The 27,890-nt window shown below is 43.0% G+C and overlaps 2 protein-coding genes across 7 annotated transcripts in view; one reads left to right on the top strand and one right to left on the bottom strand.

Moving 5' to 3' along the window:
- sptan1 (spectrin alpha, non-erythrocytic 1) overlaps window positions 1-434 on the top strand; it is a 59,452-nt gene extending 59,018 nt beyond the window's left edge. For all 6 annotated transcript variants that reach the window (XM_031287351.2, XM_031287350.2, XM_031287348.2 and 3 more), the window contains one exon: window positions 8-434. In XM_031287351.2, the coding sequence (XP_031143211.1) occupies window positions 8-133 (126 nt within the window). In that variant the 3' untranslated portion in view covers window positions 134-434. The remainder of the gene's footprint in view (window positions 1-7) is intronic.
- dync2i2 (dynein 2 intermediate chain 2) lies at window positions 255-27,890 on the bottom strand. The gene is made up of 9 exons (XM_031287352.2): window positions 27,551-27,890; window positions 25,479-25,739; window positions 24,034-24,143; window positions 16,406-16,563; window positions 7,911-8,020; window positions 7,321-7,491; window positions 1,123-1,358; window positions 876-1,033; window positions 255-778 (listed from the first exon to the last, which is right to left on the bottom strand). Exons 1-9 carry the CDS (start codon window positions 27,626-27,628, stop codon window positions 540-542), a joined length of 1,521 nt encoding a protein of 506 aa, XP_031143212.1. The 5' UTR covers window positions 27,629-27,890; the 3' UTR covers window positions 255-539.

The following is a 27,890-nucleotide window of genomic DNA, read 5'->3' as shown; positions in this document are numbered from 1 at the left end:
CTTTCAGAACCTGACCAAGGAGCAGGCAGATTACTGCCTCTCACACATGAAGCCCTATCTCGACAGCAAGGGCCGCGAGCTGCCGTCAGCTTTCGACTTTGTTGAATTTACCCGCTCGCTCTTCGTCAACTGATCCCTCGCCCACCAGGGACCAATCGGGATGCGTTTTCCCACACACTTCAACACGAACACACGGCTAAAAACTGCATGATTGTGGCACTAGGAATACTCACTTATAACAACTGTCTACTATATTTATCTTGCTCTACCCTTAACTCTTTGTGCTTCTCATGATAGCATAGTGGATCTGTTAATTTTGAATGTGGTTGTTTTAGCTTGTGCTTTTAAATTTAAGAACCTAATAGTAACAATGTTGACAACATCTTTACAACTGCAGTGTGCTTTAATAAACGCTACTGGTTAGAACTGGAAACCTCTGCTCTGTTGTTTTTATTTCACTTCGTCGTCTTTTATGTGTTTTAATGAGTTGTTTCTTAAAAATAAGTCCAATGCAGCTGCCTTTAACTGGTTAACAGGTCTCATTCTGCCACCTGATTGGCTATCTGCTCCAGCTGGCTGCTCTCTCTATGGCGCTGCTCCGTCAAATCGTGGCTCAGCTGCCAAACGCCAACTGTCCCATCTGTTTTCCCCACTGCCAAGAGGTGAGTGTTCTGGCAGTTGAAGGCCAAACAAGTTGCAGCTTGGTCCACACCTCCCTGCTCGATGGTGGCTGATGGCCTCAGGGACCTGTGGCCCAGGTCGAATATCTGCACATCACCTTAGAGACACAGTGCAGAAAGTCAACAAGGATTGAATCTGATGTATAAATCCAGCTTTGAACTCACAATTATTTATATCAAGTTTTTATACTGTACCTTGTCCCGTGGCTGCTGCAAACACGAGCGGTCTGGTTGGAGACCACTGCACCTGAAACACGTAGGAGTCTGAAACCCTGAGAGAGAGTAGTGGGTTGGCCTGCAGCAGAGAGTGGAGGTGGGCCAGACCATCAGTCCCTGCACTCACAAAAAGGTTCCTGCAGACAACACAAGACACGTTAGGAAAAAGTCACTGTTGAGCACTAATGCAATGATTATGTGTTTGGTCGGTGAGCGGAGCTGTGACCTGTGGAAAGGGGAGCAGTGTATGGAGTGGACGGGGCCGCTGCAGGGCCTAAATGGGAAGACCGCTGGGGCTTTCAGTGTTACACTCTGGCCTTCAAAGGACACAGCAGCCGTCATCTGGGAGTTGAAGGAGCATCTAAGCAACAAGCCGCCCTCGGAACCCACTAAGAAGGTGTCAGAGTCCCAGGGAGACAGAGCCAGGGAGGTGATACCCACAGTGCTGCTGCTGCCTCGGGCCTACAGGCAACCCAAAACTTTTTAAGATGTATGTATCAACAAATAACGTTCATTAAAATGAATACCATCACTCTTCACCTAATGAGCAATCTCATACGGTGTGTGCCCTGTATACAAGAGCAGAATGTCAATATGTTTAATAATTAATTGAATAGCTACATTTCAGTGATAAAACCTCTCTACAGCCATGCTAGCAGCTCTCTAAGGCTGTCATTAGCCCCAGCAGTACTCTGAGCTAGATGCTTCAGATCAGCTTGATATGCTACAGTGCATATGGAAAGTATTCACAGTGCTTCACTTTTTCCACATTTTGTTATGTTACAGCCTTATTCCAAAATGGATAAAATGTATTTTTTCCTCAAAATTCTACACATAATACCCCATAATGAAAACTTAAAAAAACGGAAGAAATTCTAGATTCAAAATCCTTTATTAATCCCAATGGGGAAATTCACACTGTTGCAGCGGCAAGGGATAAGAGGAAAAGTAAGACACACGTTGACACAATAATATAATATAATTAAAGAGTAAATATTAAATAGTAAAATGTATTTACAGTAATTAATTTACAGTAGTAATAAGTCACATTTTATTGCACGTTTTATCAGCCCTGGGGCCTCATTTATAAAACTGCGTAGATTCTATTCTGAAAGATTTTGTGCGCCAAAAAGTCAGAATATTTGTACCCACATTGCGGCACACTCTAAAGTCAAATATTAAAAAGGTAAAAAATAGAAACAAGAAGAACTTAGAACTTAATCAGAACAGGTGAAAGTGCTTGAAATGTAACAATTTTGTAGCTTTGTGTGAGAATAGCAGGTGCAGAAAGACAACATTCCCACACACAGACACCTACAATCAGACACGCCCACATACAGACACACACAGAGACGCACAGACACAAAAACACACACACACACACACACACACACAGCAGGCCCAGTTAGGAGGACACAGTTAAGTTTCATAGCACCTACAATTATTACACTTGGGTCCAGTAGATTTTCTTCACAGAAAATGAGCCAAGGCCAATGAGTTTGAGTTAGAAGAAATAATAAATAGCATAAGTTTTCTTCAGGAGGGGGAAGCGGGGAACCATCCAAGCTGTGTACAGTAAGGATGGGACGCTGTTGACCTCAACTGAGGAGACAATAGGGCAGTGGAAGGAGCACTTTGAGGAACTCCTAAATCCAACTAATACGCCCTCTATGTCAGAGGCAGAGCTGGAGGATGATGGGGGATTGTCGTCAATTTCCCTGGTGGAAGTTGCTGAGGTAGTCAAACAACTCCACAGTGGCAAAGCCCCAGGGATTGATGAGATCCGTCCAGAAATGCAGAAAGCTCTGGGTGTGGAGGGGCTGTCTTGGTTGATACGCCTCTTCAACATTGCGTGGAAGTTTGGGACAGTACCTAAGGAGTGGCAGACAGGGGTGGTGGTTCCCCTGTTCAAAAAGGGGGACCAGAGAGTGTGCGCCAATTACAGGGGTATCACACTTCGCAGCCTCCCTGGTAAAGTCTACTCCAAGGTGCTGGAAAGGAGGGTTCGGCCGATAGTCGAACCTCGGGTTGAAGAGGAACAATGCGGATCCGTCCTGGTCGTGGAACAAGAGACCAGCTCTTTACTCTTGCAAGGATCCTGGAGGGAGCCTGGGAGTATGCATGTGTTTTGTGGATCTGGAAAAGGCGTATGACCGGGTCCCCCGGGAGATACTGTGGGAGGTGCTGTGGGAGTATGGGGTGAGGGGGTCCCTTCTCAGGGCCATCCAATCTCTGTATGACCAAAGCGAGAGCTGTGTCCGGGTTCTCAGCAGTAAGTCAGACTCGTTTCAGGTGAGGGTTGGCCTCCGCCAGGGCTGCGCTTTATCACCAATCCTGTTTGTAATATTTATGGACAGGATATCGAGGCGTAGTCGGGGTGGGGAGGGGTTGCAGTTCGGTGGGCTGGGGATCTCATCGCTGCTCTTTGCAGATGATGTGGTCCTGAAGGCATCATCGGCCAGCGACCTTCAGCACTCACTGGATCGGTTCGCAACCAATTGTGAAGCCGCTGGGATGAGGATCAGCACCTCTAAATCTGAGGCCATGGTTCTCAGCAGGAAACCGAAGGAGTGCCTACTCCAGGTAGGGAATGAGTCCTTACCCCAAGTGAAGGAGTTCAAGTATCTTGGGGTCTTGTTCGCGAGTGAGGGGACAATGGAACGGGAGATTGGTCGGAGAATCGGCGCAGCGGGTGCGGTATTATATTCAATTTATCACATTGTTGTGATGAAAAGAGAGCTGAGCCAGAAGGCAAAGCTCTCGATCTACCGGTCAATTTTCGTTCCTACCCTCACCTATGGTCATGAAGGCTGGGTCATGACCGAAAGAACAAGATCCAAGGTACAAGCGGCTGAAATGGGTTTCCTCAGGAGGGTGGCTGGTGTCTCCCTTAGAGATAGGGTGAGAAGCTCAGTCATCCATGAGGAGCTCGGAGTAGAGCCGCTACTCCTTTGCGTCGAAAGGAGCCAGTTAAGGTGGTTTGGGCATCTGGTAAGGATGCCCCCTGGGTGCCTCCCTAGGGAGGTGTTCCAGGCACGTCCAGCTGAGAGGAGGCCTCAGGGAAGACCCAGGACTAGGTGGAGGGATTATATCTCCAACCTGGCCTGGGAACACCTCGGGATCCCCCAGTCGGAGCTGATTAATGTGGCTTGGGAAAGGGAAGTTTGGGGTCCCCTGCTGGAGCTGCTGCCCCCGCGACCCAACCCCGGATAAGCGGACGAAGATGGATGGATATAAGTTTTCTTTATTATTAAAATTTAGAGTGTGCTCACATCAACAGGATTCTCACTCCCATCTTGTAAAATACGGACGTTTGGTCAGGTGCCTTTGTCGTTCTTATTGACGCTAAAAGTCTCCTTTAGCGTCTGCTGCACAGTGTGGGAGGATCCCCTGCCTCTCCCCGTTGCTGGCAGCCCCTCGCCGGGCGCCGCGACCGGTTCTGGGTCGGCTTGGAAAGAACGGGATTGTTGGGTTCAGGAAAACAAAAACTGGGTTGGGTTCGGAAAATGGGGATACCATCGGAGTTCACTAAAACGCACTCTACAAAACCTTGGGAGCATTACGCTCAATCACACGCATGGTCAAAAGGTTGCGGAAAACTGGGCACATTTTTACGCATGGAAATTCTTTATAAATCCCGACTTTTGCGAGGAATGTTGCGACGGCAAATTTCACCCTGCTTCATGCAACTTTTTCTTGCGTAACATGTTTTATAAATGAGGCCCCTGGTGTGTGTGTTTTGTCCATGTGGTCTACTGGGAGCAGTGCTGATTGTAGAGTCTGACAGCAGCAGGCAGGAAAGACCTGTGGTATCTCTCCATGACGCAGCGCGGGTGCAGCAGCCTGTCACTGAAGGAGCTGTTCAGTGCTGACAGAGTGTGCTGCATGGGGTGGGAGCAGTCGTCCATCATGCAGGATAATTTGGCCACTATCCTCCTGTCTCCCACCACCTCCACGGTGTCAAGGGGGCAACCAAGAACAGAGCTGGCCTTCTTAATTAGCCTGTCCAGTCTTTTCCTGTCTGCCGCTGCAATGCCACTGCCCCAGCAGACCACTCCATAGAGAATGGCTGATGCCACCACAGAGTCATAGAATGTCCTCAAGAGTGCCCCCTGCACCCAAAAAGACCTGAGTCTCCTCAGCAGATACAGTCTGCTCTGGCCTTTTTTGTAAAGTGCTGTGGTCAGTCCAGTCCAATTTATTGTTCAGGTGAACACCCAGATTCTTATATGATTTAACCATATCGATGTCTGTACCCAGGATGTTCACCAGCTTGGGGGAGAGTGTTTGCTCCTGCGGAAATCCACCACCAGCTCCTTGGTTTCCCCAGCATTGATCTGGAGGTGGTTCCGCTAGCACCAGTCCACAAAGTCTTTGTTAAGTTCTCTGTACTCCCTGTTGTCCCCATCTGTGATGAGGCCAACAACAGCGGAGTCATCAGAGAACTTTTGTAGGTGGCAGTTTACTGAGTGATAGGTGAAGTCTGCAGAGTAGAGGGTGAACAGGAACGGGGCCAGGACTGTTCCTTGTGGGGCCCATGTGCTGCAGACAACTTTGTCAGCCCTGTGTCCTTACAAACTGAGGTCGGTTGGTGAGGTAGTCCAATAACCATCCAGTGAGGTGGAGGTCCACCCTCGTCCGCTCCAACTTTTCCCTCATGAAGCGTTGGCTGGATGGTGTTAAAAGGACCGGAGAAATCATAGCACATGATTCTCACAGTGCTTCTAGCCTTTTCCAGGTGGGAGAGAGATTTGTGGAGAAGGTATATGATAGCATCATCCACCCCAGTGCCAGGTTGATAGGCAGTGAAGTGGGTCCATGGATGTGCTCACCAGAGGGCGGAGATGGACCAGGACCAGCCTTTCCAGAGTCTTCATCAGGTCTTCATTCGTACATAAGTATTCACAGCCTTTGCGATCAAGCTCAAAATTGAGCTCAGGTGCATTCTGTTTCCACTGATCATCCTTGAGATGTTTCTACAGCTTAATTGGAGTCCACCTGTGGTAAATTCAGTTGATTGGACATAATTTGTAAAGGCACACACCTGTCTATATAAGGTCCCACAGTTAAAAGTGCATGTCAGACCACAAAACTTTGCATGAAGTCGAAAGAATTGTCTGTAGACTTCCGAGACAGGATTGTCTTCGAGGCACAGATCTGGGGAAGGGTACAGAAAAAAAGCTGCTGCTTTAAAAGGTCCCAATGAGCACAGTGGCCTCCATCATCCGTAAATGGAAGAAGTTTGGAACCACCAGGACTCTTCCTAGAGCTGGCCGTCCCTCTAAACTGAGTGATCAGGGGAGAAGGGCTTTAGTTAGGGAGGTAACCAATAACCCAATGGTCACTCTGACAGAGCTCCAGGGTTCCTCTGTGGAGAGAGGAGAATCTTCCAGAAGGATGACCATCGCTGCAGCACTCCACCAATCATGCCTGTATGGTAGAGGGGCCAGACGAAAGCCACTCCTTTGTAAAAGGCACATGGCAGCCTGCCTGGAGTTTGCCAAAAGGCACCTGAAAGACTCTCAGACCATGAGAAACAAAATTGTCTGGTCTGATGAGACAAAGATCGAACTAGTTGGTGTGAATGCCAAGCGTTATGTTTGGAGGACACCAGGCACCAATACCATCCCTACAGTGAAGCTTGGTGCTGGCAGCATCATGCTGTGGGGATGTTTTTCAGCGGCAGGAACTGGGAGACTAGTCAGGTTGAGGGAAAGATGAATGCAGCAATGCACAGAGACATCCTGGAAGAAAACCTGCTCCTGCTCTGTTCATCTTTCAACAGGACAACGACCCTAAGCACACAGCCAAGATATCGAAGGAGTGTTTCAGGACAACTCTGTGAATGTCCTAGAGTGGCCCAGTCAGAGCCCAGACTTGAATCCCATTGAACATCTCTGGAGGGATCTGAAAATGGCTGTGCACGCTCCCCATCCAACCTGATGGAGCTCGAGAGGTTCTGTAAAGAGGAATGGGCGAAACTGACCAAAGATAGGTGTGCCAAGATTGTGGCTTCATATTCCAAAAGACTTGAGGCTGTAATTGCTGCCAAAGGTTCCACAACAAAGTATTGAACAAAGGCTGTGAATACTTACGTACATATTATATTTTCGTTATTTCTAATACATTTGCAAACATTTAAAAAAAAAACTTTTTTCATGTTGTCATTATGGGGTATTGTGTGTAGAATTTTGAGGAAAAAAATGAATTGAATCCATTTTGGAATAAGGCTGTAACATAACGAAATGTGGAAAAAGTGAAGCGCTGTGAATACTTTCAGTATACACTGTAATGTTGATGCTAAGCAATGTTTACAATGTTCACCATCTTAGTTCAGCGTGTTAGTATGCTAACATTTCCTACTTCAACACTTGAAAATTCTGTGGAATAGTAAAACAGTTTGATTTCAGTGTTTTTTCCTCACCTTGAAGCTAGTGTTGCTGCGGTGGGGAACCTGCTGTGGTACTAGGGCGTAGGCAGCATTCAGGACTAACCTGCCCTGGTCTAAGTCCACCATCCACAGCAGCACCCTTCCTCCTGAACTAGCACTAAGCACCCCAAACTCTCCTTTCTTCTGCAGGGGCACCCAGGCAACCTACATGCACACACGCACACACACGCACGCACGCACACACACACACACACACACACACACACACACACACACACACACACACACACACACAGTCCATCTTGTTAAAGTATTGCAATTAAGTTCTTTATTCTTCTCTTCTGCAGAGCAGACTCAACAGTAACAGATCAAAATGCTATGTATGTCGGTTTAAAACAATGCCAGTAGTTCTGGAGATGAAGATGATACTTTGTTCCATTTTATTCTTGCAACTGTGCTAAAGCCTCTCAAAACTATGTACAGGGCAGTAAACATCTCCACTGGCCTCAAATAGCTTACATATGGTATCAATTATCAGAGTCCTAGACTCCTATAAGTGGTGGACCACCCTGATTGGATGATAGCAAAGTTCCAATAGAAAGCCAAACCGATTGTCTACTCACCTGATAAACCGGCTCTTTGTGGCTGTCTGCTGACATCCCAGTTTGGACCAGCAAAGGGTCCGGAGTCCGACTGGTGTCCCAGACCACCACCTCTCCACTGTACAGACCCCCTGCGCGTACACACACAAACACACATGCACACAAAGTGCAATACTACATTACTGAGTACTCCTTTAAAAAAAACTGAATATTGCAGTTACATGCTGCACGTCAGAAATCTAGGCCAGCAGCTTGCTTTGGAGAGACACATTTAGAATCAGAAACAGAAAAGGGATTCATTGCCATGTAAATCAGAATCAGAATCAGAATCATCCTCCGGCACCTGGACTCCACAGGAACCTACGCCAGGATCCTGTTTGTGGACTTCAGCTCTGCCTTCAATACCATCATCCCGGCTCTGCTTCAGGAGAAACTCTCCCAGCTTGGTGTGCCTGACTCCACCTGAAGGTGGATCACTGACTTCCTGTCTGACAGGAAGCAGCATGTGAAGCTGGGGAAACACGTCTCCGACTCACAGACCATCAGCACCGGATCCCCCCAGGGCTGCGTTCTTTCTCCTCTGCTCTTCTCCCTGTACACCAACAGCTGCACCTCCAGTCACCAGTCCATCAAGCTTCTGAAGTTTGCGGACGACACCTCCCTCATCGGACTCATCTCTGATGGAGACGAGTCCGCCTACAGGTGGGAGGCTGACCACCTGGTGACCTGGTGCAAGCAAAACAACCTAGAGCTCAACGCTCTAAAGACAGTGGAGATGGTTGTGGACTTCAGAAAGATCCCAGCCCCACCTGCCCCCATCACCCTCTGTGGCTCCACAATTGACACTGTGGAGTCTTTCCGTTTCCTGGGAACTACCATCTCCCAGGACCTCAAGTGGGAGCTGAACATCAGCTCCCTCGTGAAGAAAGCACAACAGAGGATGTACTTCCTGCGGCAGCTGAAGAAATTCAACCTGCCAAAGATAATTATGGTGCACTTCTACACAGCCATCATTGAGTCCATCCTCACATACTCCATCACCATCTGGTACGCTGCTGCCACTGCCAAGGACAAGGGCAGGCTGCAGCGTGTCATTTGGTCAGCTGAGAAGGTGATTGGCTGCAATCTGCCGCCGCTCCAGGACCTATACGCCACCAGGACTCTGAAGCGTGCTGGAAAGATTATGGCTGACCCCTCCCACCCCGGACACAAGCTCTTTGAGTCACTCCCCTCTGGCAGGAGGCTGAGGTCCATCAGGACCAAAACCTCACGCCACATAAACAGTTTTTTCCCCTCCGCCACTAGCCTTCTAAACAAGGCCCGGAATCCATCCTGACTCTCTCCACACCCCACCTCTGGCTCCTCATGCCACTGTACCTACTCTGCTGTAGCGTTCCTTTTTACTACTGTTTAACTTATTTTACTATTTATTTAAATTTATTTGATCGTTACTAATACTTACTGTGTGTATATGTTTATACTTATATTGTTTATATTCTTTTTATCCTTCTTATATTTGTATGTGTGACATGCTCCAACAACACCATGACAAATTCCTCATATGTGCAACGTACTTGGCAATAAAGCCCTTTCTGATTCTGATAAATAACACAAGTAATTTGCCTTGGTTGTTGGTGCATACATAAACATATTAAACATTAATATGAAATAAACAAACAAATATGTTCATATAACACGTCTGAAGATCAGCCACAGCTTCACTGGTCCACCTCTTATATGTCCCCACAACACATTTACATTTCTGCCTGTATGCATTGCTGACTGTAGTGTAACAGTGATCCAAAATATTCTCCTCTCTGGTTGGACATTTAATAAACTGTCTATATTTGGAGAGTCACCGAGAACAATAACACAGTATCTGGTCGGTAAGTGTACGCTGTGCCACCTGCACATTTGCCTGCGGTAGAATGTAAATACCGACCAGTATAAATTAAACGAACTTACGGGGGAGTAGAAAGGTTTGCAGTTAATGAATCAAATGTCCAGATCGGGAGAACAGTGCTGTTGAATCCCTCTTACATCATTACATCAGCCACTGTTAAGAGTAAAAATCGATTCCTCCACCTTTCAATTTGCCAGAGAGCTCCATTACTGCAATAACCACTTTGGGATGACTACTGACAGCCAAAGAGGAGAAGAAATCCTATACCAAAGCACATTTTCCTAAAGAAAAAAGCTGTTCAAAGAATGGAGCGGTTGTAAGCTAATGCTAATAGCTAAAACTACTGTGTTGACTTGGCATCAGTACACACAAAAGGCATGGCAGGATAACGGCAACTTCTCCCTCTTTTCATGTTTTTAAACAAGCACTTTTAGTGGACATACACTGACGGATGCTATTGCTCCATGGGATTACATTGCACCGTGGTATGCGACTGTCGGCTGCAGGGCTCTCGCTCAAAACTGGACCAATTTAAAAAAAAATGTTGTTCCCACTTAGACAAAAAAGCTTGGGAAATATGGTCCAGGTTGAAAAATACCGAAATTCCAGTAAAACAGCCAATTAAAAATTAAAATGTAACACAATGAAAAAAGCTACTTTAGGCTATTTATCAGGGGTGACTACAATGATAAACATTGGGGCTAACCATCTTGGAGTAATGCAAGAATGTTTTTGATCTTTTTGAACAAATCTGGCTTTCGCCCCATACATAGCACAGAAACAGCACTGGGTAAGATCCCCAACAACCTTCTCTGTGCAGCTTATTCTGGTCTAGTCTGTCTCTATCCTTATCCTCCTTGACCTCACTGCAGCCTTTTATACTATTTCCCAATAGCTTCCCGTAGATCACATGGCTAGCACTGGAATCTGCGGCACTGTGTATCAATGGTTTGCCTCCTACCTTGCAGACAGGACACATTTTGTACAGATTCAGAATTACTGGTCAGTTTATTTCTTGTTATGCAATGGGAGAGAGTTTAATGGTATTTTTCTTTAAACATGGTCAGGATGCCTGCTTCCCTCCTTTTCTCTTTATTAACATCTTAGCTATATTAAATGTGACCTATGGTTAATCTGAACACCCTCCAGAGGGGTACAGATGGGTCCTCTGTCAGGCTGGTGAGTTGGAATGTTCGTGGTCTTGGGGGCCCAGTAAAACGATCTAGAGTCTTTTCTCACCTCAAGAGCCTTAACACTGACGTGGCCTTTCTTCAAGAGACCCACTTGTGTGCAAGTGATCATACTAGACTGCGTAAACCTTGGGCAAATATTCCATTCAACTTTTAACAGCAAATCTAGGGCCGCTGCAATTTTAATTAACAAACGCATCCAGTTCTCCCCCACTCAGATTACTTCCGACCCTGGAGGTTGTTATATCATAGTATGTGGCTCCTTATATCAAGTTCCAGTTGTAATGGTTAGTGTCTATGCCCCTAACTGGGACAACCCCACTTTTATCACCTCCCTCTTTTCTAAAATTCCAAATTTAGATACTCACCGTCTTATCCTAGGGGGGAATCTAAATCTTGTAATAAATCCCAAGTTTGATCGCTCACACCCCAAAACACTCACACCCTCTGCCATGTCAAAGGCGCTGTCATCCCTTGTAAATCAGTTGGGGTGTGTAGACCCCTGGCGTTTTCTTAATCCGGTAACAAAAGAATTTTCATACTTTTCCAAGGTTCACCAAGTCTATTCTCGGATTGACTATTTCTTTGTTGACAAGTCCCTTTTCTCCTCTGTGAAATCTACGGGATATTCCGCTATTGTCATCTCTGACCACCCCCACATATTTTAGACTTAATGCTCTTGCCTAATGCTAGGAGACAATGGAGGTTCAATACAGGGCTGCTGGCGAATGATGAATTATTGATTTCATTTCAAACAAGATCAGTGTTTTTCTGGAGTTTAATAGGACCGAGTCAACTTCCCCTTCTTTGCTATGGGAAACTCTAAAGGCCGTTTTACGTAGAAAGATTATTTCCTACAGCGCTAATTTGGCCAGGAAAAATAGACAAAAACAACAGGAGCTGACAGACGCAATTCTCAGCATAGACAGAGAGTATTCTAGCTCTCCCAGTCCAGACCTTTATGCCAGGAGAGTTAAATTACAAACTGCATTTGATTTGTTCTCCACTAGTAAAGCCGAATATCTCCTCAGACGGACCAAAGGAATATACTATGAATATGGCGATAAGGCTAGCCGTCTCTTAGCCTTTCAGCTTAGACGTCAGTCAGCCTCTCACTTCATACCTAAGATTTATGACTCCTCCCACTCACTAACTACCAAGCCAAATGAAATAAATAGGGTTTTGCTTCCTTCTACTCCAATCTCTACCAATCTGAATACCCAACGAGCAGGGACGCAATGAACAATTTCTTAGATGGCTTAAATATTCCTGCTATAGATCTTAATAGTGGAAAAAAATTTACCTTTACGATTAGAGGAAATAACCAACTGTCTTAAATTGATGCATAATAACAAGGCACCTGGTCCTGACGGATTTCCGATTGATTTCTATAAGAAATTCTCTCTCCTACTTGCTCCTTTATTACTAATGTTTAACAACGCATTGAGCCAGGGCTCTCTCCCGCCGACTCTGAATCAGGCTTCAATTTCACTTATTTTAAAGAAAGATAAATGTCCAGAGAATTGAGGTAGCTGGAGGCCAATAAGTTTGTTAAATTCAGATATAAAACTATTAGCCAAAGTCCTGGCTTGTTGATTGGATCCATGCCTGCCAGATATCATTTCTGAAGCTCAGACTGGGTTTGTCAGTGGACGACAGTTATCATCTAATGTTAGAAGACTTTTAAATATTGTGCTTTCTCCCAACATATTTCTCGGCTGAAGTTGTTATATCATTAGACACGGAGAAAGCCTTTGATCGGGTTGAGTGGGACTATTTGTTTTGTGTTTTAGGTAAATTTGGTTTTGGGTTTAAATGTATTTCTTGGATACAGCTTTTATATTCTGCGCCTATGGCCTGTGTAATAACTAATTCACAGAGGTCCGACTACTTCCCTCTTACAAGGGGTACGCGGCATGGCTGCCCTCTCCCGTTGCTCTTTGCAGTAGCTATAGAACCTCCTCCATCACTCTTAAATTCTCCCTGCTCCTTACTGGTGTCTGTAGGGCTGGATTGGAACAACGCTTATCTCTCTATGCTGACGATCTCCTACTTTATATCACAGACCCACTCAACTGCCTAGACGATATTCTGCAAATACTGACAACGTTTGCCTCATTTTCAGGCTATAAGTTGAACATCAATAAAAGTGAGTGTTTCCCTATAAATGAGGCAGCAAAACAAAATCCCGGCAGGTGCTTTACCATTCCGATTGGCCCATACTGGTTTTCGCTATCTAGGTGTCAACATAGCCCACTATCTTGCTTCTCTCCGCAAAAGTAATTTTACAAAGTTTGTGCTGGAAATCGAGACTTTTGTTTCTTTTACAGTCTCTTCCAATATTTCTACCAAAATCTTTTTTTCTTATGCTAGATAAAAAATTTTCGACATTTATATGGGCTGGAAAGAACCCAAGGGCACCTAAAGTAATTCTGCAGGGAAACAAACGAAACGGGGGGCTTGCTTTGCCTAACCTGTTATTTTATTACTGGGTGGCTAACATTGATAAAATTTGGGCTTGGTGCAGCCTCTCTAAACCGGATTGGTGTATCATGAAAGATAATTCTTCTCATCCATCTTCACTGACAGCTCTTGTTTATGCCCCTTTGGCCTCCTGTTGTCCTTTGTATATCAAAAACACTATTGTACTCGCCACTGTAAAAATTTGGAAACAATTCATGCAGCATTTCAAGCTACTTGCCCCCTCTCCACGCAGTCCTATTTGTAATAATCACCTGTTTCTCCCTCCTAAGTTGGATGCAGCTTTTGCTCTGTGGAGAGAGATGGGTTTGATTTGTTTTTCAAATCTGTATATTGATGGTACATTTGCACCTTTAATGATCTCTGTGCCAAGTACAATTTGCTCCAGTCGCACCTGTTCCGTTTTTTTCAAGTCCAAGAATATGCACGCAAATACTTTGGTTCCTTTCCCCTTCTCCCAACGGATTCTTGGGTTGATGTGGTGCTCTCAATGACTAAGAAACGTGGTTCGATCTCAGCTTTATACCAATCTATTTCATCGGGGAGTCCGTTCTCTCTTATGGAGGTCAGGGGCAAATGGGAAGGGGAGCTTAAGTTTAATTTGATGGACGAATGGTGGGAAAGGGCTCTAATTAGAATCAATTCCTCATCTTCTTGTGCACGTCTAAGCTTTATTCAATTTAAGGTCCTACATAAAATTAATTTTACAAAAGCTAGGCTAAGCCGTTTATTCCCAGGTACTGATAATATCTGTGACCAATGCAGCTTATCGCCAGCTGATCATACCCATAAATTTTTCCTCTGTCCAAAATTGGTAGAGTTTTTGTCCTCTTTTTTCAACATATTAAGTAAAGCCCTAAACATCACACTTGACTACAGCCCTTTGACAGCTATCTTTGGGGTACCTCCACCTTTATTGGAGAGACTGACCGGTGTCAGTCTCTCCAATAAACACTTAGATGTTACTGCTTTTGCTTCACTCATTGCTCATTGCATATTGTAGACGTATTTTGTTACACTGGAAAAGCCCCTTATGGTGTCCGTTTCAACTTTTTTTAAATTTTTTTTATATTTGTCATTTCTGTTTTGTTTTATTTACTCACTGGGGTTCGTGGCTGTTGCAAGGTGGTGTTATGTTCTATGACACCACAAAACAGCTGGGGGCGAATAAAAACAAAACAAAAACTGGAACCTGTATCTTTTCTGTGAATTTATATTGGTGCATCTCTGGTTTTCAATGAAAATACATATATACACATACATACATACATACATACATACATACATACATATATATATATATACATATACACATATTATATATACACACATATTATATATACACACATATATATATATATATACACACATACATATATATATACACACATACATATATATATACACACATACATATACATATATATATATATATATATATATATATATATATATATATATATATATATGTATATATATATATAAAAGAATTACTGGTCAGAAAGCGCCCTAGTTCACCATGGAGTTCCACAGGGTTTAGTGTTAGGGCTACTCCTGTTCATTATCTACCTCCTCCATCTTGGCAACATCTTTCGGCACTATGGTATTCATGTACATAGCAATGCTGATAATATACAGCTTTTTGTGTCCACTGAGCCCACTTCTATACTCCCCTTCACTACCCTTACTGATAAGGGTACTGGTATATCGTCTGATATACAGATATGGATGACAACAACCTAAAGCTCAAATAGTAGTAAAACTTAGCTACACTCTCAAAAACCATTATCTGTTCACTTCCCATTGCTAAAGTCACTATAACAGTCATATAATATGACATTACAGATCATTTTTATAAGGACAATACCAGAAAAGAAGGCATGGAGTTTAATTGCAGGAATGCTTGGAGTTGAAGGTAGATAACAGCTCGATAAACACGTGATTGTTCTGTAAAGTACTTGTGGAGACAATAAAATCTGCATTCCAACAACCATGTCACACCCCTGCTGATTTAATTACACTGGCTCTCTGTATCACAACGGATTAACTTTAAAATCTTACTAAATCTAACATTTAAGCGATCATAATCTTTCCCCAGTTTATCTCACAGACCCTTCTTTAGAGTTAAACCTGATCCCGCTCCCTGCGGTCTTCATCAGCAGGTCTATTGGCACTACCAGCCATCAAACTCAGCACAACAGTGCCAGGGCCTTCTGCTATGCTGCACCCAAACGTTAAACATAACATAACCCAAACATAGTTTACTCACTTTAACTGCAACAACTGCATCTTATTTTATACCAATTTTAATTTATAGCTATGCTTTGTTGCTTATTGTAAGTTTCATTATTTTGTATTTCACTAATGTTAAATCACTGGTGCTTTGTTGTTAGGTGTATGTTTTATAGTGTAATTATAGTGTTCTAGACCTACTCTATCTGTAAAGTGTCTTGAGATAACTCTCAATTTGATATTGTAAATAGAATTGAATTGAACTGAATTGAATGTAAGGTGACCTTCATTTTCATGAAAGGCGCCATTAAATCAAGTTTATTAATATTATTAAGAATGTTCCAAAGTCAGAACAAAGGAAGGCGTTTATATTCCTATTATTCTACTGACTGTGCATGAATTCAACTAATCTAAAACTGTGAAAATATAAACTATGGGTGGAATAACAAAAACCACACCAAGGAACTGAATGAAGTAATGAATGATGTACAGTTGTGTTTTGTACCACTCTGCTTTGGATTCATCTAGAGCCAATCGCAGATTACAGGAATTTTACATCTAGTCTCAATTGGTACAGAATATTTTTTAATGTAAGTCATTGACAAATAAAATGTCCTATTTTCCTCAAGTTGACCTGATTCAGACTTTGTAAGCAAGCAGAAACCGTTTGTAATCAGTTCATGGTTTGAAAGCACAGACTTGCAGTGTACCTGCGATGAGAGCGGGCTGGTTGGGGTGACAGCACAGAGCGGTGACTGCAGTGGGAACATCTATGACCAGATCAGCTTGTTTGGGATTCAGGCCTCGGCGGTCCAAGTTCCACGTACAAACACAAGACCTCTCAGTGCTCCAGTCTCCATCGTCAATCCTGCCCACAAAAAAAAACAAACAGACATTTTAACCACACTGACCACATGATGACTACAGGAAAGCTTCTCTAACACTTTCCTGTTGATGTTTCAGTTATTTGAAAAACAAGAGACAAAAGTGAGGTGAAAACATTCAGTACATCCAACACATTCTCACTCCCATCGCGCCCATAAACGACGCTTGAGAGTCATGTGACGCAATGCAAGAGGAGGCTGCCTGAAAGTGAGCTCCGCTAGGTTCTGCTATATTTATCCTTTAAATTTCATTTTTAACCAGATATTGGTTATCGGCTCGAGAGTTAAACTATAGAAGGGCTATCATAAATATACATATTTTAATATGTCTAAAAGCTCCAAGACACCGGCCACTGGTGACATTAAAAAGCTTTTGCGCTCACATGGGCAAGACGTGGCGAAGGGACAAGATGGCGGAGCTACTGCTAATCAACAGACCCAGTGCATAAGCCAGGATATTAGTAATATCTATGCAACACTGATGAAGATATCCAGCGAGATGGAGGGACTGGCAGAAATTCGCCGTACCACCACTTCAACGGAAGCCAACCTCTCCACTTTAATCACACAAATTGACGATATGGAAAGGCGAGGGGAATACCTTGAAGCAGCCGAGAAAGACTGGCAAGCTTACCCTCCCGCTAACAAGAAAGAGGTAGAGATGATCTGGGATAAATTGGAGGACATGGAAAATCATGCAAGGCGTAACAATGTTCGGTTTATTGGATTTACTGAAGGGAAAGAAGATGGAGATGCGGCTAAATTTTTGGAAGACTTGATCCCCAAGTTACTCGAAGCCTGAGATAGAATGGGCACACAGACTCACTAGCCAAAGTCAGGAGGTAAACCACGACCTATACTGACGAAGTTTCTGAGATCTTCCGACAGGGATTTAGTGCTACGTGCGGCGAAGACTAAGACCAAGTTAAGCTGTTTTAGGACTTTTCGAGGGCTACTATGATGAAGCGGGACAAATTCAAAGACTGCAAGAAGAAGTTACATGACCGAGAGGTGCGCTTTCGTCTGATGTATCCTGCCACACTGAAGATCGCATGGGAAGGAGGAGAGAAGACCTTTGTATGCCCTAAAAAAGCCATGGCTTTCATAGATGCCATGGAGTGACTGTGAGTAGCCTATATAGCCCGGACTATTTCCAAAATAAGAGAGCAGTCTTTTAGTTCTTTTAATTTGTCTTTGTTGTAATTTAGTTTTACTCTCTCTATTCTGATTATTATGAGTGCAAACTCAGGGCACTGGTTAGACTAACAAGCAGCGGACCCTGCGAGTCACGATAGGTGGAGACTCGTGGAGGAGTCATGGACCGTGGTTTTCCGAAGACTGTACACTGGGAGCTAACGGAAGGTGCATAGTTCAGGTTTTAATGCACACTTTTTGTTGGAGGGATATTTGGGAGTATTTAGGGTTATATCACCACAACAGCCTTACTTAATTGGTGGTACTGTAATTTTATGTTCAGATAGTCCCGCACATGTCATCTAATACTAGTTATATGCGTCTCTCTACGTGGAATGTTAAAGGTTTGGGGAATCCCATTAAGAAGAAAAAAGTCATGACCAGTCTTAAGAGGGCCAAATATGATGTTGTGTTCCTACAAGAAACACATCTTTCTCCAACAGAGTCCATGAAATTGTGCATTGGTTGGGTTGGACATATATTTTATAGTGAGGGTTCTAGTAATAGTAAGGGAGTCGCTATACTCATTAATAAAAATCTACAGACATAACATATCAAACAAATAAAAGATGACTCAGGTAGACTGGTAGACAACTGGTTACACTGGCCAATATATATGCACCCAATGGGGATGATCCAGCATTTTTTGTAGATCTTGAGGGGAAACTTCAAGCTATGGGCAAGGGGGAGACTTTAACTTATTGATGGACCCAGTCCTTGACCATAGTGGGGGTACGGTGCACAGGTCTCCCCATGCTGCTTTGACACTGTAGCGGATGTGTAAGGCCCTGGGTTTAGTGGACATTTGGAGAATCCTGAACCCCTGTGGGAGGGATTTTACTTTTTTTTCCACCAATCCACAAAATTTATTCAAGGATAGATTTCTTTTTATTATCTATTCTAAACCATTCATCCCCTCAGTGATTGGCTGCTCAATAGGAAGTATAATAATTTTTGACCATACCTATGTGGGCTTAGATCTGTTACCCCACAGTGAAAGACAACGCTCTTACAGGTGGCGGCTTAACTCTTCTATCTTACAAGATCCAGAAAATATTGAATGGATGAAGGCAGCGCTAGAAGTATACATACTATACTATACTATAAATACTAATTGGTCCTCTGTGACATCTGTGGGTGTGGCCTGGGAGGCCCTTAAGGCTGTCCTTAGGGGACGCATTATTCAATATACCTCATTTGTCAAGAAGTTGAGAGCAAAAGAATTGTTAGAATTGGAAAAGAGAATTAAAAGCACAGAATCTGAGCTGAAAAGACATATGGCAGGTAACCTTCTGAGAGAATTGACACAATTAAAATATCAATATAATAACATTCTATCTAAAAAAAGTGGAATTTCTTTTGTTTAAGTCTAGGCAAACTTATTTTGAGTCAGGGGATAAGACAGGGAAGCTACTTGCTAGGTATATAAAAGAGCGAGAACAAACTTCCACCATCCCAGTGATTAGATCGCCAGCGGGGGACACGCTAACTGCAACTGCGGATATTAACAAGATTTTTAGAGATTTTTATATTAAGCCGCTTTCCGACCGGAGGGATTTTTGCAGTTCCTAGAACATAAAATTCCTAGAACCCTTTTTTTCTTGTGTTCCGACTGAACCAATTTGGGGATTTTTAAGTCCCTCTGGCTGTAGTTCCTGTAACTCTTTCAGCTCCTACTTCAGGGCAGGGTCTTTTCTCTTTTCCCTTTTCAGCATATGAACCTAGGTGAATGAGGGTCGGGTTTCCGGTACAGACAGACCAACAACGGGACAATTTTAACAATTTTCGCCATCTTATTCATCACTAATTTCACTTCTGACAACGTTTTAGGCGAGAAATTAACTGTTTAGATTTCGAATATAGGCAGTCTTGCAAAAATTGATGCCGAATTGACAATTTGCTTCAAAGTTTTCGGAGTTGAGAAGCTCCATGAAGTGAGGCGACAGCCAGCAGGCGCCTGCCCCAGCCGCTAGCTCGTCGCTCGGCCAGTCATGCTCAGAGACCCCGCTGTAAGCTGGAGGTCTCTCAGACTGGTCTCGTAAATAAGAGGCTTTTATTTTGCCGTTGACGGTTCGTTTGTTTAAATATCACAACACATGTCCATCATAAGATTAACGGGAACCTGTGGTTAACTGTAGGGATGTCCCGATCAGGTTTTTTTGCCCTCGAGTCCAAGTCCGAGTCATTTGATTTTGAGTATCTACCGATAACGAGTCCCGATCCGATACTTCTATAATATATAGAAAAAGAATAAAGAGCGGAAAAAACAGATCCAGGATGTTCCTTATTTTTTATTTAATTCACCTTATTTTAACATTCAACAACTCTGTTAACAAACAGAGCACTTCTGTTACATATCTCACAGTTTGCTATGGCAATGTTATTGTCATCAACTTTATAATACCTCCAGACCGCAGATATACTCGCGCTTTCCGCATCAAGCTGCTTCCGTGTTCTACTTTGCCGGCATTTAACCAATAGCGTCTCTGCAACAAAGTGATGTCATGCTGCACGCGTTGCTGTTTCTGTGTGGAGTCAAAAGGGTCTAACTCTGTGCCACCGCATAACTATAGATGTGTTAAAAAATAATGAGAATATATATACATATATATCTGAGTCCTGATCGGGAGGTAACGTCCGATTCCGATCGAGTCTGAAACCACGTGATCGGGCCCGATTTCCGATCACGTGATCGGATCTGGACATCCCTAGTTAACTGTCTTTTCGGAATTAAACAGTAGATCTGTTTAGAAGTGGACTTTTCCTATAACTACGTTCCTATAACTACTTGGTCGGAAAGCGGCTTTAGACTATAGTTCCACTTCCACGGAGGAAGAAATTCTTGCTTTCCTAGAGCCATTAGAGCTTCTGAAACTGTCAAGAAGACAGAAAGAACTTCTAGATGCTGACATTACAGTGGAAGAACTCATAGAAGTAATAAATGCACTCCCGGCAGGTAAAGCACCAGGCCCGGATGGCTTCACGGCAGAATTCTTTAAAAGCTTTGCATCAGAGTTAGCTCCACTTTTGTTAGATCTATACGCTTGAGTCACTGGAGAGGGGGGAATTACCCCCAACTTTGAGACAGGCACTGATCACGACAGAGCATTAGGGCCACATCAAGGGGAAAAAAAATAAGGAGGAAGATTTTTTATTTATTTTGCATTTCGAGAACAAAGTCGAAATGTCGAGAATAAAGTCAAAATGTCGAGAATAAAGTTGAAATGTCGAGAATAAAGTCAACATGACGAGAATAAAGTTGAAATGTCGAGAATAAAGTCAACATGACGAGAATAAAGTTGAAATACTTTTTCGAGAATAAAGTCGAAATGTCGAGAATAAAGTCAACATGTCGAGAAAAAACTGATAGGCTATTTCAAGAATCAAGTCGGACTTAACCAAACTACTAACTTTACCTATAGTCTTCTACAAAATGCATTGAAGGCCTATATGAACTCGTGAAATTATACTTCAGAATCGGTTTTAATAATAATTATTTATCTTTTAGCGCATAAACACAGTATGGTGATAAGTATTAGGACTTTCAAGAGATTGTGCCGAAAATTGCGTCTGTTCAGAAGGAGAAACCACACAAACTTGGAAGAGGTGGCCGTATTCAAGGCTGCAAACTGAAATAGCTTGTAATGGACAGATGCAAGGGTATCGATGGATACACCTACGCGCAATACAGAGAGGATATGTTGTATAACAAGACATAATAAGACAATTGATCAAATTGTTTGATCCTGAAGGAGTGGGGCTCAGGAGAGTGTGGCACTCCAAGGATGTAACCCATAGCCTATCTATGATGTTGCCTACATGGCAGCTGGCATGGCGGACAGTCGCTCTAATATGATTAAGTGATAAAGGAGTTGAATTTATTCTCGTCATTTCAACTTTAATCTCGACATTTCGACATTATTCTCGAAATGGTAGTTCAACTTTATTCTCGTCACGCTGACTTTATTCTCGACATTTCGACTTTATTTTCGAAATGGTATTTCGACTTTATTCTCGTCATGTTGACTTTATTCTCGTCATGTTGACTTTATTCTCGTCATGTTGACTTTATTCTCGCCATTTCGACTTAATTCTCGACATTTCGACTTTATTCTCGAAATGCAAAATAATAATAAAAAATCTTCCTCCTTAATTTTTTTCCCTTTGATGTGGCCCTAATGCTCCGTCGTAGATCACCCTTGTCCTTAAAAAGGGGAAAGATTCTGGGGATTGTAAAAATTATCGCCCGATTTCTCTAATTCAGATGGATGTGAAAATTCTCTCAAAGGTTCTAGCCAACCGGTTGAATAAGGTCATAACATCTCTGATTCACCCCGATCAAGTGGGATTTATTCATGGCCGCAGCTCCTCTGATAATATAAGGCGCTTTATCAACATTATTTGGACAGTGGCCGATGCCCAATCCCCTATAGCAGCCATTTCCCTAGATGCGGAAAAGGCCTTTGATATGGTCGAATGGGGCTATTTGATAAAAATACTAAATATATATGGGTTTGGTAGTAAGTTTATAAAATGGATCCAATTACTATACCCCCGAAGCTGCAGTACAAACCAATGGGCTCATATCTCTCAGCCTTTCAACCGGGCTCATTTCAGTGGCCCAAGCAAGATATAAGATACTTGGGCATCCTCTTCCCACCACAGTTGAAAGACCTGGTCAAAGTAAATTTTGACCCACTACTTCATAAAATTGCCTGCGATGTCAATAGCTGGACAGCACTGAATTTATCAATGATTGGAAAGGTCAATGTTGTGAAAATGAATTGTGTCCCCAAACTTAATTATTTGATTCAGTCTATTCCTCTTGAGGTCCCCATGTCATACTTTAAATGGTTTGATAGGATAGTAAAGTAATTTATCTGGAACAGTAAGAGACCCCGCTAACATTTTATAAAGCTGCAGAGAACAATTGACAGAGGAGGATTAGGATTACCTAATATGTTATTTTATTACTATGCTTTTAATTTAAGACATTTAGCCCACTGGACACTCCCTCCAGAGAGGGCACCACCCTGGCTCTGTATTGAGCAGTCGTTGCTCCACTCCAATGTTTGCCAAAAACCTAACAAGAGAAGCTAAAACTCATCCAATATTCACCAACCTGAAAGGGATGTGGATTAAAGTCGCCAGGATGTTTAAGTTTGACCCTTTTTTGAATGTATGCTCTAGTATCTGGTTAAATCCAAAATTACGTGTTAACAAATCCCCCCTTTGGTGGAAGGACTGGATTGAGAGGGGCATTGTTAATTGTAAATCTGAAGAGGGTCATCTTTTACATGCCTTATGGTCCTGTGACAAAGTGCAAGAATTTTGGACATGGATACACAGTCTCCTTATTGAGATATCAGGGATTCAAATAGAGATCTGTCCCAGACTATTTGTCTTAGGGGATGATTCAGTATTAACCGAAGGGAGTAAGTACATAAAAAATTGGATCCAAACCAGCATCATGATAGGCAGACAGATACTTCTTAGAGGGTGAAACCAGAAGGTTAAGCCTGTGGCAGCCGCTGCGCCGGTTATTGTGGACTGTGTATCTGAGTTGCGTACTACAGAGCTTGACCCGGATGTCTTGGCAGCCTATGCTCCTTTTATTAAAGATGGCTTTGTGTCACTGGTAGGAAGTGGGGCTAAGGTACCAGTAAAAATCCTGAGGGACACAGGGGCCTTTGACTCCTACATTGTCGGATCTGTGCTGCCGCTGTCAGAAGACACTGATACGGGTGACTGTATCTTTAGTCGTGGCATGGGTTTAACTGTTTTGCCCATACCATTACATAAGTTGGTCCTGGACTGTGAGCTGGTGAAGGGCGAGGTAGCCGTTGGTGTGCGTCCGGCGTTGCCCATTGAGGGGATTCATTTCATTCTGGGTAACGGGCTGGCTGGTGGCCGTGCTTGGGCTGATTCTCCCCCTTTGCCAGTAGTTACATCTTGCCCAGTTGAGTCTGTTGTTGACCATATTGCCGCTGACTTGCCTAGAGTATTCTCAGCCTGTGTAAGTACCTACTAACTGTGAGGTGTTGTTGTATTTGTATCTGTATGAATGCTGTATTCAAAAAATAAAAAACTGTTAATCACAAAAAAAAATTGACGCAAAAATTCTCCTTTACATCATATTTAGATGCATTTGGTCGGGACTCTAGGTGTCACTTTTTGATGCTCTGGGTTGGGACTATTGACGTCACTTTTTGAAGCTCTATATATAATGTATTTGTACATTAAGTGAAACAGTAACATACCGACCGTAGGCACAGGCAATAACTGAACCTGTACAACTCCAAGACACACTGGTTACATGAAGATCTCGCTCTTGTGCGCCGGGATGTTGAAGGCAATGGAGGCATGAAACCTGCAAACATGGAAGGACACTCAGTGTGTTTACATGCACAGCAGTAACTGGGGTATGGTCTTACAAAAACTGGGTTACACCAGTTCTCCCCATATACATGAGAGGGGAAGAATGACGGGAGTAACTCTACCTCTGGTACAGTAGGTGGCGCTCTGCTAATGTACAACTGGTCGGAATAAGGCTTTTTTATTATCTTTTTTTTATTATCGTTGACCTTTGTCTAAATCAAAAACTTGGAAAGCAGGGAGAAAATGACAACTTTTCAGCGCTGTACATTTTCGTACATTCCTCAGTCGTAGTACTCAGAGGGTTTAAAGGTTTAAAGCTTGTGATGTTGCTGTTGTTTTTTGTGCCATGCTTCCAACTGCTCTCTTCTATTTCCGGGTCAAAAACCACTGCAGCAGAGTGGGGAGGGGCAGTCATAACCTATGGAGCATGCGCAGATGCGTAACCCGAGCTCATCCCAGTTAAAGGGGAGCTATGCAGTTTTGGTCATTTCTTCGCTGTTTTCTCGCTTTTTGCTCGCAGGTTTCTCTATAGAGCTCCCCCTACAGCTTCGGAATAGATATTTGGCAGCTCCTATGTTTACTCGTGTCTGACTCCTCGCTTGGTCAGTCTGCCGTTTCCTCTTTCTCTGTTCCTCCGACAATGCTTTCCTAGCTTTCTGTTTCTTTTTTGCCAGCTCAGCCATGACGATAGTGTGAAAAACTCCATCGCTACCTTGTTAGCCTGTTCCTGAATGGGCATATGTGTGCAGTGCCGTGAAGCAATTCGTTACATCGTGAGACCTGATATCACGCGATACTCCCTGATGCTGAGGCCGCCGGCTAGCCGGCCGAAAGTTGCAACAGTGTTTTTTCCGCTCACAGGTGCTAGGGGGGAGCGAGACGACTACCATTCAACTCGAAAAAAGTCATATAACCATTCCAATGACTCTGAAGCGGTTCAGTTAAGGTAAATGAAGCTAAAAAAACTGCATAGTTCCCCTTTAATGTGTATACATGCATGAATACCCCGGGTACTAAAGGACTTATCTAGGTCTGTTAACCGGGGTATGAGAACTCAAATTTTAGCCAGGGTAAGGTGTTAACATGGTCTTTGAGAAACTGGGGTATTGCTGAATATAATCAGGTTTTTAAACTGCATGTAAACACTTGTGTCATACAAAGAACTCTCCATGAAGATCAACCCCAGCCTGTGTCCAGAGAAGTGCTCCAAAATATTTAAACATCAAGTCATCAGGAACAACTACAGACGCAGATTCACCTTTGGCTTACAAAGCTGTCTAAGAAATCAGAAAACATAATTTTTGTTTGATTGATTGCCCCTACTTACTAGCTGACTGTGATCTTCCCAGTTCACCTGGAACTCATCAAAGGCGTGACTCTTGGCATTTCTGATCAACTCTCTGATGACCGTGTCCTCGGCCCGCTGTAGGAAGTCCTTTAGGCCAGGCGGCTCTGACTCATCATGGTTTTGCTGGAAAAGTGGCTCTTTCGTCTGATACTGTGGCTCTGTCTGGGTACAGCTGATGGTAGCCAACACAGTTTGGACCTCTGCCTCAGCACTGTGCACCACTCTGGTCTGACAGCCTCTCTGGAATACCAGCAAATAAAAGCCCTCATATTTAGGAATGCACATCAATATAGTAATTGCAATCACAAAGAGTTTCACAATTAATTAGATTTAAGCAGGTGCAATACTGATGCTTTGTGTTTAGAGAGGCGAGACGTCAAGGCCCCTTTTATGGAAAACAGAAGATCCTACAGATGTCAATGCAATTTGAAGGGTGTTTGGATCATAATTTTGACAAATGTGTATGGATGTATTTCTTTTTAAACAAATGTTAGTTTAATACACATGTTGATATTAATTTTGTGACCTTGCCTGAACCTGTGCGTTCACATACCTCTCAGTCCTCCCCAGTCTAATATTTATATGACCCAACATATACATTCTGGACATACAGTATCAAAAGTGAGTTCACCCCTCACATTTTAGTAAATATTTCATTATATCTTTTAATGGGACAACACTGAAGAAGATTGGCATGGTTTTATGTCGGTTAGCCTAATAGCTGGCTTGATTTGCATTGAGAGATGATTTTATGGAAAGTACTCCATGCCAATCTCAAGGTATGGTAAAGGGCATGTGATGATGTGGGGCAATTTTAATTCCAAAGGCCAAGGGAACTTGATCAGGATGCATAGTATCCTGGATCCATGAAATAACTGGCCTTTAAAAATAAAAATCTGCCTGCCTCTATGGGAATTTAACATAGGGGTGTACTTACTTTTGTTGCCAGCGGTTTAGACATTAATGGCTGTGTTTTGAGTTATTTTGAGGGGACAGCACATTTACACTGTTATACAAGCTGTACACTTAATACTTTACATTGTAGCAAAGTGTAATTTCTTTAGTGTTGTGCCATTAAAAGATATAATGAAATATTTACTAAAATGTGAGGGGTGTACTCACTTTTGTGAGATACTGTACATATTTGATTGAATCAGTATTGTTAGGCTTAGTGTTGTATGTAATTAATCAACATAATATTAACTGTTTGATCTGTAAGCCGAGATTTAGTTGGAGTCTGACGCTGCTGTTTGGAGATGTGTTCAACTTTCTCTGTTTACTCTGTTGCAGTCTATGATGAACGTGGGATTCCCCAGAAAGGGGCGTGGTTATGAGAGCCTCCTCTGACGTTTTGCCCGTCTGATGTGTATTATCGTTGAACGAACAAAGTTCAGATGAAAATATTTGCCGTATGTCAGATTTCTCTTAGAGGTTGTCTTTGGTGTGGTGGAGCTTAGACAGACAAGGAAGGAAAACATTTCATGAGAAATCTTTCGTTTCTGCCAGCTAAATATCATCTACAAATGTAAGTTCAGGGGCTCTACATCTTTCTTTCCAGTGTTTAAGATTTAAGTCAATTAATATTTGAAATTAGAAGCTCTGAAGGCTGTGCACATATATTCAAAACTTGGTGCTATGAATTGGACTGATTATTAAATAACCTTGCTGGACTTTGTAGATTCCCTGGGGTATGATTTGTTTCTTTGGATTTTGTATCTTTGTTTGTATGATTGTTTTGTTATGTATGTAACGTTAACGTCGTGTGCAAATGCACTAAATAAAGTTACTTTTGTTTAATGCAGTGTAAAGTTAAGTTGGTATCGCTCGTTACGCGCTTCTTATTGTACATCCATGCCTTCTCCGAGCAACACCTGAACGTAACATGTGTAAGCTAGCTAATGCTAACGACTGTGGGTAGAATATTGTTTCTGTATTAACGTTAATTTACATGGAATATTTGGCAACTACAGGCATCACGTATATTGTGATTCATCCCAACAGCACGTTGGGAGGAAAAGTTGGTTCATTATTGCATTGTTGGTCAAACATACCGACTCCTGCGCCGACTGCTGAGATATCCTCCAAAGAGACTGGATACTCACTGAATCCACGGCTTCGTCAGTAAACATGCTAGCGTTAGTGATTTAGCTACTTAAACTAAAGAAAGGTTGAGGTTAACATTAACTATTTTAACTAGCGTATTGCATTCAGACAGGTTTGACAGAATAGTAACTGCGTGGCACTTCTCACACAGCGCTGTAGCCATTGACAGCCATGTTCCACAAAGCTAGCGTTTACGTTACCTTGGAGAGAATGTCTAGAGGCACCAAAGAGTAAATGCTAGATCGGATCCGCTAGACGTGTCGACATGTCAACGTTTGTTTTTATGAT

The sequence above is a fragment of the Sander lucioperca genome, chromosome 14 (genome assembly GCF_008315115.2).
Source record: "Sander lucioperca isolate FBNREF2018 chromosome 14, SLUC_FBN_1.2, whole genome shotgun sequence".
NCBI lineage: Eukaryota > Metazoa > Chordata > Actinopteri > Perciformes > Percidae > Sander > Sander lucioperca.
This window is presented reverse-complemented; position numbering and strand designations above follow the sequence as displayed.